General features: G+C 36.3%; 1 protein-coding gene across 1 annotated transcript in view; it reads left to right on the plus strand.

Moving 5' to 3' along the window:
• The first annotated feature begins 4,224 nt into the window (after nt 1–4,224).
• The window catches only part of LOC112149820 (cullin-5), an 18,096-nt gene continuing 8,709 nt past the window's right edge, over nt 4,225–13,611 (plus strand). Inside the window, exons 1-10 of the mRNA XM_024277765.2 lie at nt 4,225–4,248; nt 8,061–8,170; nt 9,450–9,549; nt 10,345–10,521; nt 11,388–11,529; nt 11,619–11,764; nt 12,499–12,579; nt 12,795–12,888; nt 13,147–13,277; nt 13,361–13,468. Of these exons, the coding sequence (XP_024133533.1) occupies nt 4,225–4,248; nt 8,061–8,170; nt 9,450–9,549; nt 10,345–10,521; nt 11,388–11,529; nt 11,619–11,764; nt 12,499–12,579; nt 12,795–12,888; nt 13,147–13,277; nt 13,361–13,468 (1,113 nt within the window). The remainder of the gene's footprint in view (nt 4,249–8,060; nt 8,171–9,449; nt 9,550–10,344; nt 10,522–11,387; nt 11,530–11,618; nt 11,765–12,498; nt 12,580–12,794; nt 12,889–13,146; nt 13,278–13,360; nt 13,469–13,611) is intronic.

Raw genomic sequence — 13,611 nt, forward strand, 5'->3', positions numbered from 1 at the left:
TACACCCGTGGGAAGACAGAGACCCCACTCAGGAGCTGGGATGAACATTTTACTTTAAATTTCTTTATTCATAAATAAAGATTCTAAACATCTGTTCTTTTATTTGTAGTTTTGATTGTGAATACATTGACATGAAAAGAATTAAACTTTATTCACAGATTTCAACAGGAAGCAGACGAAACTTCCACTATAATCATTGCTGTTTATGGATATTTGATTTGCATCTGAATATGAGTTTATACAACATTTAATCATATATTGATAAACTGCATGTTAAGAGTCAATGACATGGAATAGAATTCAAGTTTTCATTTAATCCTCTTTATTTGACGATTAAGAAACATTAGAATTACATGGCCCTGCGACAGACGGGCGACCTGTCCAGGGTGTACCCCGCCTTCGCCCAGCAGTGGCTGGGATAGGCTCCGGCACCCCCGCGACCCTGAAAGGGCAGAAGCGGACAGGAAGATGAATGAATGAATGAGTAGAATTACATGTAGTTGATCATTTTCTGAGACATCTCTTCATAGTTCATTGTTTATTCATTAAGAGTTTGAATGTTGTTTGTTTAAACTTTCACTCTGATTTAAACTTTTATGCAAACTTTGGTTATCACATTTTTATTGATTGTGCAAACCCAGCTGACCACCAGAACTTCCAGTTTGCAAGCTCCAGAAAAGTCTTTGTATTTTTTTTTTTTACTTTGGTAACAGTAAGGTAGTATTTTGGATGTGAATGTCAGGATTCTGTTGGAAGCAAATCTAAAAAGGGATCTTCTGGAAGGAGCTGTTTTCTAAGGAGTACAAGGAAAGTAGAGACATTAGAATTCCCAAAATTCACATCAGCTTTTAGCTGCTGATGTACACAGCTGCTTTTTAAAATGTTTATCAAGGTTAAAAATCAGATTCCGATTTAGTCCTTTCAGATTGAAAGAGAAACTTTGATACTCCATCGCCTTCCTGCCATGTATCAGCCTAAACTGTTGAAACAATAACTTCTATCACTGGATTCTGCTTCTCTGATTCACACTATTCACACACACACACAAAACTGCATTGTGGGTTAAAAAATCTACAATAACGTCATCTCTGTGAAGTTTATCTCCACATTGGAGAAGCAGATTTGTCTTCATCTACTGCAGGTTAAAATCCTGTGATGGTGTTCCGTCTGCACTTCATCGAAAATCTGCAGGATGTAGCCTGATCTGGAACAGCTGACCCACATCAGACTTGTTCTCCAGTCCTTAGATTGGGACTAGTTAAGGATTGTTGACGAGTGCAGAACTTGAAGATTATTTTTTAAAAACCGAGAGGGGTTTGCTGTGCATAACTTTGGAGAAGGGACTGCTCAGAGCGCCATCTTGGTTACCCAATTTAAGTAGAAGACTGCAGATTCCAACGGGTGATGTCAGATATGATCCGTCCATTATTTCATGTCTATGCGTCCTCCATTTTTGTCATTAACTAGGGATGTGTTTCCTCGTCCAAGGCTTCACAAAAGTGAAAGTCTTCACAACTTTTGCACTTTTTGCTGATGGAACACTATAAACAGCTTTGAAAGGGAAATGATTTTTCTCTGCCACCAGGAGGCGCCAATTTCTCACTTGTAAATGTGAATTCAAAAGGAATTTATAATAATAATAAATAACAATAATAAAGTATTTAGGAATCCAGTTATCAAAAGATCAAAATCAAGGCTGTAATTTTATATATTTGCATTTTTTTATGTTTTATCAATAGATGTTGCCCCTGTCTTAAATAAACAATCAAGGCCAGATTTGAAATGTCGAATCAATATTCCAAGAATGTAAATCTAAACTTAACTCCCGTGAGATTTATCAGTCTTTGAATGAATTTACTTAACTTAAATGGAATGCCTATGAAGATGTATTTAGCTATCTTATTCTTCTGTCATTCACAATGAAATAAAACCAACCAAATAAACCTTAATTTCATTTGGAGGAATAAACCACCTTAAATGAAAAACATTTTTAGGGTTCAAAATATTGAGGATGGAGGATTAAATGTGACTTTGATTGTCTTACTGGAATGTTAAAGTTAAACTGGATCAAGTCTAGGCTCAAAGACACTCACTCATTTTAGTTATGTGTCCCTCAAAACATTTTTAATAAAATGGGATTTCAATATTTACAAATTACCAGTTAAATTATCAACCTTTCACAAACAAATTCCGCTCTACTGGAAAATGTTCATATTTTTTGTCCACGTTCTGTTACTCTGTGGAAAAACAGATAATCCTAATATAATCCCAAATTAGATCAAAATGTAGTAATCAATTCATAAGAATGACCTTAAAGTGAAATATTTATGCTGGAAAACCTAATAACATTTTGCATAAATTTGATCAAGATATAATAAATAAATTAAGAACTTTAAATCTAAAATTCTCAATTTTTCCTAAAGTTTAAGAAACTCATTTTGAAATACTAAATTCTATTTATCACTAAAGATTTTTTAAGATTATGATTTAATACAAATGATAACATGTGCACATTCTGTGAAAAGGACAAGGAAACCATGCAGCATTTATTTTTATTTTGTCGCCAAATACAAATATTTTGAAAAGAATTACATAATTGGCTGAGAAATATTTCCCCACAATTGCCAACATTTTCATCAAACACCATCATATTTGGCATCATAATAGAAACTATATTAGAAGAAATCTGCTTAAATGCAATCCTTCATTTATCACAGTTTATCACACATAAATATGTGAAGATTCAAGCTATATTTGGAATTGCTGAAGCTCCTAAAAGCACTAAGAAATAAAACAATATAACATAGACTAAAAGCTTTTTGAGTTTATTGTTATTCGAGACATGTTTAAAACACCAAAAAGACCATTCAATCAGAGTAGGTCTTTAAAACCCATTTTCAGTTTAATTAAATGCTGGTAAGCTTCCTTCTCTATCAGTTTTATGCTTTAAAAAAATATAATAAATTGAATTAAATGCATCTTTTTTTGTTTTTTAAATCCAGGATTGGGCCTCGTCTGCACAACAGCCCCCTATCAGGCTAAAAAAAAAAAAGTAACAAAAATACGGTAGATAAATTATCCAGTCTAAAAAATGATAATAAAGTTAGCAGCTCTTTCATGCTTCAGATCCGTATTTTTGTTTTATTAGCATCAAGCAAAATCTTCCAAATGGAGAAAAGAAGTATAAAGAATAAAGACAAAGAGTGCAGATCCTGATGACTTTCAGGTGTTACGTTTTTTCAAAAGTGGCAGCAGACACACTGAGCATGCTCCATGAGACAAAGGATAACTGGCCTCAAAGAGTTTATGTTTATGAACCCTGTGCTCAATAATAATGCCTGATGGTTGATAAATTATACCAGTATTACTCCGTTCAACATCCAGCATCCAGCAGAGGGCACTGTAGGATGGTGGATACTTTTCTGGAGTCCTAACTAAAAAGTAACCTTCTGTAGTTAAGCAGTGCCTTGGGGTTAGACCAGGGGTCTGCAACTCTCAACACCTTAAGAGCCATTCGGGTCAACTTCTCACTAACAATGACCCAAAAAGAGGATGCAAATTTTACTTCATCCTTTAGCATAATAAGACACTGATTTGCATATTATTGCTATAATAAACTAGATTTTTTTGCCATAAATCAAACACAAACTTAAATAGAAAATAGCTTTTTTCCAAAACATGAAATATTGTATAACTTTTGACAGACTTTCAGAATAAAAGGCACAAAGGATAATTTAAATGCAGCAAAAATAGTAGTAGATAGTGTAATGTCAACATAGTGATTTAAAAAAAAGAGTTTATTTTACCTTTAGTGGTGCATCTCAGCCAGGAATTTTTAAAGTTAACTACAACTGGTATTCAAAATTGAATTAAAGCTAATTAAATTACCCATACCATCTTTTGTAACCATATGGCACACCTAAAAACCTTTGAATTTGTTTAAAAACAGATAATCTGGTTTATCATCAAATAAAATTGACAAAAGAATAAATAACACCTCCAGCATCTATTCCTGGATGATTGTCTTATTATTATTATGAAAAAGAGGATGAGTTATGGTAGATGATTTTTACATGCTGTCAGTAATTGAATAATAATTAGATTAATTGAGAAAATACGAATGAAATGTTGCAAAGAAGTAGATTTTCCCCCTTGTTGAATTACCATTACCTAATCCCGAATACCTGTCTCGCGAGATTCCGCGAGGTGTTAAGTTGAAGAAACATGGCGACGTCTAATTTGTTAAAGGTATGAAGCACTTGAATACATTGCATATTTTTCTGCACATTCGGGTTTTGTGCTGTTATATTTTTATTGTTTCGCTGCTCATGGATGTTGAAGGTCATATAGTTTATATTCATGCCTCGAAATATCAGCGTTAATGTGATAAACGCACCTCTAGGTGCGCCTGAAGTCACAGTTCCCTGTATTGCCGTTCTTGGAGCTCCGTGTTACGCCGGGATCTGTAACCCTAATTATTTGATGTCTCGTGGATTTGAAAAGATTATTCCAGAACCTGTTTCTTAAATCGGGACCAACTTGGCTCCTTTTATTATATTTTAACCAAAGGCAGCTACTGTTTAATACACCATGTAGTTGACTATGATTCAGAATTTAGCCAGAAATGTTTCCCCCCCCTCTGAACTAAAACTGAACGTTTAAAATAAAAAAAATCGGCGGGAATTTAAACCTCACATGACACTTTTTGGACGTCTGTGACAAACGTTACCCCTCTTTTGACTGAGGGTTGCTAGCTTGCTAGCTTTGTTTTGACAAGCTAACTCCCAGGACGTTCCTGCTCAAAGCAACATCTTAAATCCTCCTGAAAACAGACCCACCAAATCTGTTCGGGTTCTGTGTCCACTAGCTTCAACCATTTACTGCTAGGTGGCTGGAAACATCAACTTCTCACACAAAACTCCATTACATGAAGGTTTAATTTATGACATATGACAGGTAGCCATCAATTATGACTCCAGTAAATGTAAATATTAAAGGTAATCACACAGTGTTGCATCAGTTTTTCTCTAATTTGCTTGTTCTTAGTTGGAAAATATACTCATGTGTTTTTTCAGGCTGAAAAGGGGTATATACTTTGTAACTGTGATATTGTGGCTATTTTATATTTTGAAAAATGCAATATAGTGCAAACAATATCTATTGTTAGGATTAGCTAAAGTTGCTGTACATTTCTTTTTCATGTTATTATGCATATTTAAAATCATTTTACATGGCCTTAGATAAAGGTTTATGGTTTTAAATACACATTGAACAAGTAGTTTTTAAAAATTAATCTTCTGCCAAAAAGATTGCTTATTTTTTAAAAGTATAAATATTCACAGAGAATGATTAAAACAAATTCTGTTTTTGTTTTACTTAAAATAATGTCACCTTTTAATGATACACAGGTCTGTTCCTTTTGTCAATGTTGGAATTTAATGGCTATTTTACACGTTATTTTCTAAAATACCCCCTTTTTTATTGGCTTTATTAAAGTAAGTCCTGTTAGCTGTCAGGCACCTCTGTGTTTGACATTTGCTCTCTGCTTTTGACCTATCCCCTGGGGGAGTGGTGAGCTTCAGACACAGCTGCTCACTGGAACCATTTGGAGGTTTAACCCCCCCAATCCAGCCACTTAATGCTGAGTGTCCAGCGGGGAGGCATTGGGTCCCATTTTCAGAGTTTCTGGTATGACTTGGCCTGGATTTGAACTTCAAGTGTCAGGGCGGACACTCTACCAGAAGGCCACTGAGCTCATCAGTTTATTTTTATTAATTTATTTTTTGTTTGCATTATTTTGAATGCTGAAATACTTGTAACTAATGCTGAGTTCTGTCCTTGGCCATATTTAATTTTGTTTAGGGTTGGGGTCAGGACTCTCCAGACCCAGAAGAAGGGTTAGGGTTAGGTTTGGAGGCTAAAATATATAAAAATATCATCCTTTTAACTTTGGGAATATATTTAAAATAATTGTGAGTAATAGTTTAATATAGCTGCACTGAAAATATTTGCTGTGGTAACCATTCCTGTTTTTACAATTACCTCTTAAAATATGAGCAACCAACAACAAAATTTAACTTGGATGCATTAAAAATACACGCAGAAATGTGGCCAACAGGAATTTCCATCAGTTTTTGTTAGAAACTTAACTATGTACGAATAACATCAACCAGGTAGGATACAGAACAGATTTCAGACACCTTTATCCTTCTGGTTTCTGGCCTTTTAAAGACAATTTTTTTCAGATCTTATTAGTGCATATTAGGTTATATATCTAAATTCAAATTTGACCTATTTATCCAAGGTGACTTACTTGTTTTTGTTTTTTGCTTAAAACTGAGAGTAATTTGGTATTTATTGTTTTGCCCAGTAACACAATAACCTCAAGCCTTGGACTTGAACTACCGACTGACCAACTGGCAGCTGCACACTAGTGGTGGGACCTCACGATTCGAGTCGATTCAATTCAGGAGGCAGTGATTCAATGAATTGATTTTCAATGGAGCTTCCAGTCATCATCTAAGATTGGATGACATGAAATTTTTGCTTCCAGTCTTCAGTTATTAAGTGAGCAGTTATTGTGAAGTCTGATTCTGTGGCGAATGAAGTCCAAGTGTCACACGTTAATGCTATTCTGTCGGCTTTCACAACTGCTGCATGACTGCATCTTCCGTCTCAGTACACAGTGCTTGGGTTGACCATGTCGGCGAAGAAGCAACAGGAAGGGATGTTGTATCTCGGCTCCAACAAATGGAGCAACTTTTGGAAGCCTTCATTCTCCGCCACAGAATACGGTCTCAAGTCCTTTGCTATAAAAGCTCTCACTGACTTTGTTATTCGCTTAACCTTTTCTGATGACGGTGGAAGTTTCTTTAGGACGTCCAGTGTGTTTTTTTTTTTATTGCTGGAATCGCTCGCAGCAGAACTTGTTGAAGCCACGCTCCTGGCAGTAGCATCTGAACAGTTCCTACCTTCTTTGTCCTCTGGATGGAACCATACGACGTAATTTTGCAAACTTGTACATGTTTCATTTTGGTCTGACAGAACGTACACGCCGCATGACTTTTATCCAAAGCCAATTGACCGTCGACACCGAAGTCAGACCGCCCGTATGGCGCAATCTGCGAGGTCAGCTGTTTGTGTGCTCTTTAAAAATGTCAGCGTGAAAAATGCCCTCATTTAGTTCTGCTTGTTACTTTTACCTTAAATTATATCAATTTTTTTGATTATAGAATAGTTTAAATTCATAAAACAGTATAGAATCGTTTATGGATCATAATCGATGCATCTAATAATCTATTATTTCCCCCATCCCTACTGCACACAGCTACTGCTGACCTACAGTCACCAAATTCTTGTTTTTTTCAATCCTACAATGTCTTTAAAACATGTTTCATTTAAGATCATTGTATGTAAAAGTGCATAAACTCATTTGTAAATTGATTTGTGATGTAAAGGATTTATATGGTTTAAAATTATTTTTTGGAAGGGTGTATTCCTAGTTGCATTGATAGTAACTGGCGTTATTTTGTTGTTGTGAGGGTACATGAGTTTAAAAAAACATGTTTTTTTCAGTTTGTAGATCTACTTATTTTGTTGTTCAAAATACACCAGTTTATGTTAAGCCTCGTGATTGCCTCCTCTGTTGCAAACAAATGTTTAAAAATGATAATAGTTTTTCAGGTTTTGACATTTCAGTGGAGTTTGATTGAGTTCTGGTAAAATAAATAATTTGCTTGGGTTTCTCTACAAGCAAAAGTGAGTTATTTCAATGTTTTATTTTGAAAGGTTTGCTGGCTGAAGTTATTTTGAAGTGAGTTAATTTTGAGGACAGTTTGGATACTCGTCCTCATGAAAATGACAGCCCAATGAGGCACATTTTTTGTGATTTTTGGGCTTTATAAACACATTTGAATTGAGTTGAACCAACATAATGAAAACTTCAAAAAGCTTACTCAAGAAATTTCTGGTTGATTCTCAGACTTTCAGACTTCATCCGCTCTCTTTTTATGTTGTTTTTCCTGTAACTTGTTCTCATCATCCGCCCATCTCGCCTCCAGAACAAGGGGTCCTTGCAGTTTGAGGACAAGTGGGACTTGATGCGACCCATCGTCCTCAAGCTGCTGAGACAGGAGGCCGTCACCAAGCAACAGTGGTTCGACTTGTTCTCGTAAGTGATGCTCTTTGCTCTGTGCCCCGCATGCACAGCTGGACTTCCCTGAAAACACTGGCTGTCATTTGCAGACTAAATATTTTTTTAGTGGGCTCACGGTATGATAAAGAGCTGGAGCATTTCAGAATATCATTCGTGCTTGATTCTGTTTTTACCCAGATGTGTTGTAGTTTAAAGAAAGACACTTCTGTTTTTCCCTCTTGTGTTTCTGCATCAAATAAACACAAAATTAACTCCTGAGTCTAGTGAACTGACTTGCATTCATATAGATGACTTGATACTTGAGCTTATGCTGAGAATAAGAGTGTACATAAAAAGGAAGAAGGAACTTCCTGTTTGTCCCTAGAAAGAGGAAAAAGAAAAGAAGATTAAGGTGACATTTAAAGACATTTCAGCTTCCTAGTGTTTTTTTTAGGTGATAATAATACTAAAACCTTGATTTTCTATTTTTAATCTTTGGGAGACTATTCTTTAAAGACCCACTCCCATCAAAATTGCGTTTTTACCCTGTTCTTGTTGCATTTTTCTCATAATAGATGACATTTTTAAAAGAATTTAAGATTAAAACTGTGTTTCTAAGTATTTCTTTATTCAAATTGTGATGGTTCAGCAGCACGCAAAAACCCGCTGTTTGAAAAAGATCATATTTGTGATGGAGTTACTGAAATGGACTCGTCATAGTCTCCTGCTCCGCTTCATTCTGATGCATCCGCTTGCAGACAAATCGATCCATTACCGTCTTTATTTTCCTCGTCTGAGCTGAAATCTGGCTCCAAACTGTACAGCTGCCAAGCTATGATACTGCTCGCCCTTTTTTTATGCTGATGTTAGCTTGGGCTTGTGAGGACCTAAAAGCTAGCAGGAGAGAGTGTAAACAAAGGAATGTTGGGAAATTAGCAGAGGCTAATTTCAACCCAAAAGGGGGGATTTCTACTGAGCTCCTGCTGCTTTGCAGATAGGATGTCTTTAAAAAAATGACATTTTTATAATTAAAAGACCACTGGGAACTATTTTAAAATACAAATGAATTACATATATTTTATTTTAAAATATCTGAAGTAAGAATAAGTTTAAACATTTGAGGCTGAAAGACTTGTTTGAAACTTTTCATGTGCGTTTTTGTTTATTTTGTGGTCCGGTTTGCATTTTGCGTCTTTCCTTTACCATACTTTACTTTGTAACAGAGTCTAAGAGGATTTCATCAGACTTTTTTTTTGTCACCTGATGATGTATTACACACATTTTAAGAGCTGACACAACCTTTTCTCTGCTCCAGAGACGTCCACGCCGTCTGTCTGTGGGACGATAAAGGTCCAGCCAAAATTCACCAAGCCCTGAAAGAAGACATCCTTGACTTTATCAAACAAGCACAAGCTGTAAGTGATTCCCTTATCGGTTTTTGTTTTTTTGGCATCAGACTCGCACTCTTTGTTATGTTCATAGCGAATTATTTAGTTTGATTCATTTCTAAAGAAAAGTTGTTTGAAAAAAAAGGTATTAATTAACTCGGTTGTTCGGATTTGTAAAATAAACAATGAAAGTTTGATTATAATAAAAGCTTCAGTGGCACAAAATTTAAATGTAGGAATTAAGAAGATTTTAAAAATTAACCTTAACAGATCTCCCATTCTTTACATTTTATGTATTTTTATAAATGAAACAATTTTTTCCCAATTTAAATGCAGAGATTTTTAAGTTTCCTTATGCTTAGTTGTTAAAAAAATACAATTTAAATATTTTTTTTAGATTTTCGTGATTTATCTAATCATTTATCTGGATCATTTACAATTTTTTAGCAGATAAAAAAGTTTATAAAGCAAATGTTTGATGTCCGTTCTCAGATCCTTATAAAGTTTTATGGGAAGCTGGAAAATAAGGCTCTGCCTTCACCTCACTGAACTTATCTGATAGTTTTATATTTAAATATTAAAAGAATGTAATCAACAGAACCGACTCTCCTGCTGTTTTTCTTCTCATACTGCTGTGGGTGTATTGTATCGTAGTTCAGATATGTGTTTCTGCAAAAGCTGTTGAAAATGTTATGAACTTTCTTTGAATTAAATTTGTCTATCTGCATTACAAAAGACGTGTCTCTGCTTTTCCCTTTGGTTTTGAAAAGTGTCCATATTTGTATCGCCTCCAACGTTTGTTTGCCTCTGTTGCCACGGCAGCGTGTGCTGAGCCATCAGGACGACACCGCTCTGCTGAAAGCCTACATCGTGGAATGGAGGAAGTTCTTCACTCAGTGCGACATCCTGCCCAAACCCTTCTGCCAACTGGAAATCACTCTGATGGGGAAGCAAGGCAGCAACAAGAAAACAAGCATGGAGGACAGCATCGTTCGGAAGGTAAGGGTGGAAAAAAAATTCAAATTTTTATGGTTCAGACATGATTTGTAGTGATGGAACCAGAATCACCACCATAATCCCTCCTCAGCATCGTACATCCAAGGATGTTGTTCAGGGGGATATGAAATAAGGGACCATATGCTGCTGAAACCTAACGTAAAGTCCCACTGCAACTATATATTTTTATGGTAAAATCGTTCCCAGTGGTCTTTTATTTATGATTATGCTGTTTTTAGCCACAATAAAAAAACTGGTATTTTTAAGACATTTTCTGCAGAGCAGCAGGAACTGATTAATAAATTTACCTCTGGGTTGTGAGTGGCTTGAAAGTCAGTTTCGCTAATTTCTCATCAGTCCATTGTTTACACTCTCCTGCTAGCTTAAAGCATCCCACAAGTCCAAGCTAACATTGGTATAGCAAAAAAAAAAACAAACAAAAAAAAAACAGCGAGCGATATCCGAGCTATGCATCCGTACAGTTTGGAGCCACATGGCAGCTCAGATGATTTATTTTTCCAACAACTTTTTTTCGTCTGCACCTGATTCACAATGATTTGAAAGAAGAAATACTCAGACATGCATTTTCAAGCTTATTTTTTTTATTTATGTCCTGCGTAATGAGAAAAATGCCACAAGAACATTTTAAAAACACCATTTTAATAAAAGTGGGTCTGATTTGATAAAAATTCAAATTGAATCATCAATAATATTTCTTTATTAACACAAAATACACTTAGATTTTTGATCAAGAAATGCAGAAAAAGAAACAAAGACTTATTTTTAAGACGCTTCACTATAAATCGTACCAAGTTTGTGTGGATGAACCTTAAATCTGGTCGAGCTTTTAAAGCCTTGACTTTCTGCAGCTAATGCTGGACACGTGGAACGAGTCGATCTTTTCCAACATCAAGAGTCGCCTACAAGATAGCGCCATGAAGCTGGTCCACGCTGAGAGGCTGGGCGAGGCCTTCGACTCGCAGCTCGTCATAGGCGTAAGAGAGTCGTACGGTGAGACCAGCAGGAGTCAATAGAGACCGGAATAACACAGAACTCTGAATAAATGCGTTTGTTCTCGTCTTTGTCTTCTCTCCCAACAGTCAACCTTTGTTCTAACCCGGAGGACAAGCTGCAGATCTACAGGGATAACTTCGAAAAGGCTTATCTGGACTCCACAGAGAGGTTCTACAGAACCCAGGCCCCGTCCTACCTGCAGCAGAACGGTGTCCAGAACTACATGAAATATGTACGCAGCAGTCATTTGGTTTTAAGAACCAGGGGGTTAAAGATGTCCGACGACATCAGGAGTTCTCGCGTTGTGAGGAGCTTGTCCAGAGGTTCTGCAAACTTAACAATGAAACATTTTGCAGAACTCATCTGTTCCTGAAAACAAGTTCAACCTATTTATCCCAATGAGCTGTTTATTACCATGAATCAATGGACAATGCAGAGGCGCTTTTTTATGTTTGTTATTTTTCACACTATTTTATAGACGGCGTGATACTTTGTCATAGTTTCAACCACCAAGCATGCATCAACCTCGCTCTGCGGCAGCAGAGGGATGTGGTATATATGTTAAACATCATGTTGAGTGATCCAAAACATCATTTTAAAGGAAAAGTTCGCCTCTTTCTGCTTGTTTTTGTCCAGATGATGAAACAAGTTATTTTCAAAGAAACAAATTCCATAAGGAGTTTTGTAGATCACTTTTATGGCTAGAAATATCCACCATCAACTCTGATCATTAATTGTGTTTGAACAAAACTTTTTGTTATTAAAAAATAAAAGTATTTATGAACACGTATTTACTCTGTATTAAGCAATAAGGTAAGTCAGGCGAGGAACCAATTCATGGGATAGAAAATGTTACTTTCAAACAGATGAAAATTATCAGAGGAACTTTTGTGGTTCATTTAAACGGAGAGAATTTTAACCATGATTGTGTTTTACATTAATTGTGTTTGTGTGTGTTTTCTGTAGGCAGATGCAAAACTGAGAGAGGAGGAGAAGCGGGCGCTTCGATATCTGGAGACGCGGCGTGAATGTAACTCTGTTCAGGCAGTAAGTTTCAGAGCCTCATCTACGCATCTGTTTTCTGTTCTGATTAATTGTTTGTTGTGTTTTTTGAGTGGGGGGATGAAGATTTCCCTCCATCCATGCTTTCATCCCTCTAATCCGTCCATCCATCAATACATTCGTCCATCCTTCCATACAGTACATACCATCCATCCATCCGAGTTAGTATTAACACAGAGGTGTTTGTTTTCTCCTCACAGCTGATGGAATGTTGTGTAAATGCTCTGGTGACGTCCTTCAAAGAAACCATCCTCGCTGAATGTCCAGGAATGATCAAACGCAATGAGACGGACAGTGAGTTCCAATGTCACCAAAGATGGGAATTTCTGATCAACTCCTGCTGCTCTGCAGAAACTATGACCTAGAAAAAAAATGTTTTGACTTCAGCTGAAAACAGCATAGTAATAAATAAAAGTCCACTGGGAACGCTTTTAAAATAGATCAGAAGATGATCGGAGTAAACAAGTTGTCTTGTTTGGTTTGGCTCCAATCCCCGTGTTTCTAGAGAGTGAGTGTGTGTGCCTTTTTTTTTTGTTTTTTTTTTATATCCAGAGTTGCACTTGATGTTTTCACTCATGGACAAAGTTCCAAACGGCACTGAGCCCATGCTGAAAGACCTGGAGGATCACATCATCAACGCTGGACTGGCAGACATGGTGGCTGCTGCTGAAACCATCACTACAGTACGCTCCCTCACACAAACGTCCTTTCATTGTGAAGTCCTGTTACTTTTATATGTTTTTCTCATTGATGTATGCTCGTCCAGGACTCTGAGAAGTATGTGGAGCAGCTGCTGACTCTGTTCAACCGCTTCAGTAAGCTGGTCAAAGAGGCTTTCCAGGATGATCCTCGCTTCCTCACAGCAAGAGATAAGGTTTGTTTTGTTCCCAGAGCGCAACACAAACAGACTCAACTGCCGCTTGAAAAATAAAAAAATAAGGATTTTTGTCTTACAACTACATTCATAAATTTTAAACCTCAAACTTTATCTGGTTGTAAAATTAGGTAAAATTTGTC

This window comes from Oryzias melastigma, linkage group LG13 (genome assembly GCF_002922805.2).
Source record: "Oryzias melastigma strain HK-1 linkage group LG13, ASM292280v2, whole genome shotgun sequence".
Taxonomy (NCBI): domain Eukaryota; kingdom Metazoa; phylum Chordata; class Actinopteri; order Beloniformes; family Adrianichthyidae; genus Oryzias; species Oryzias melastigma.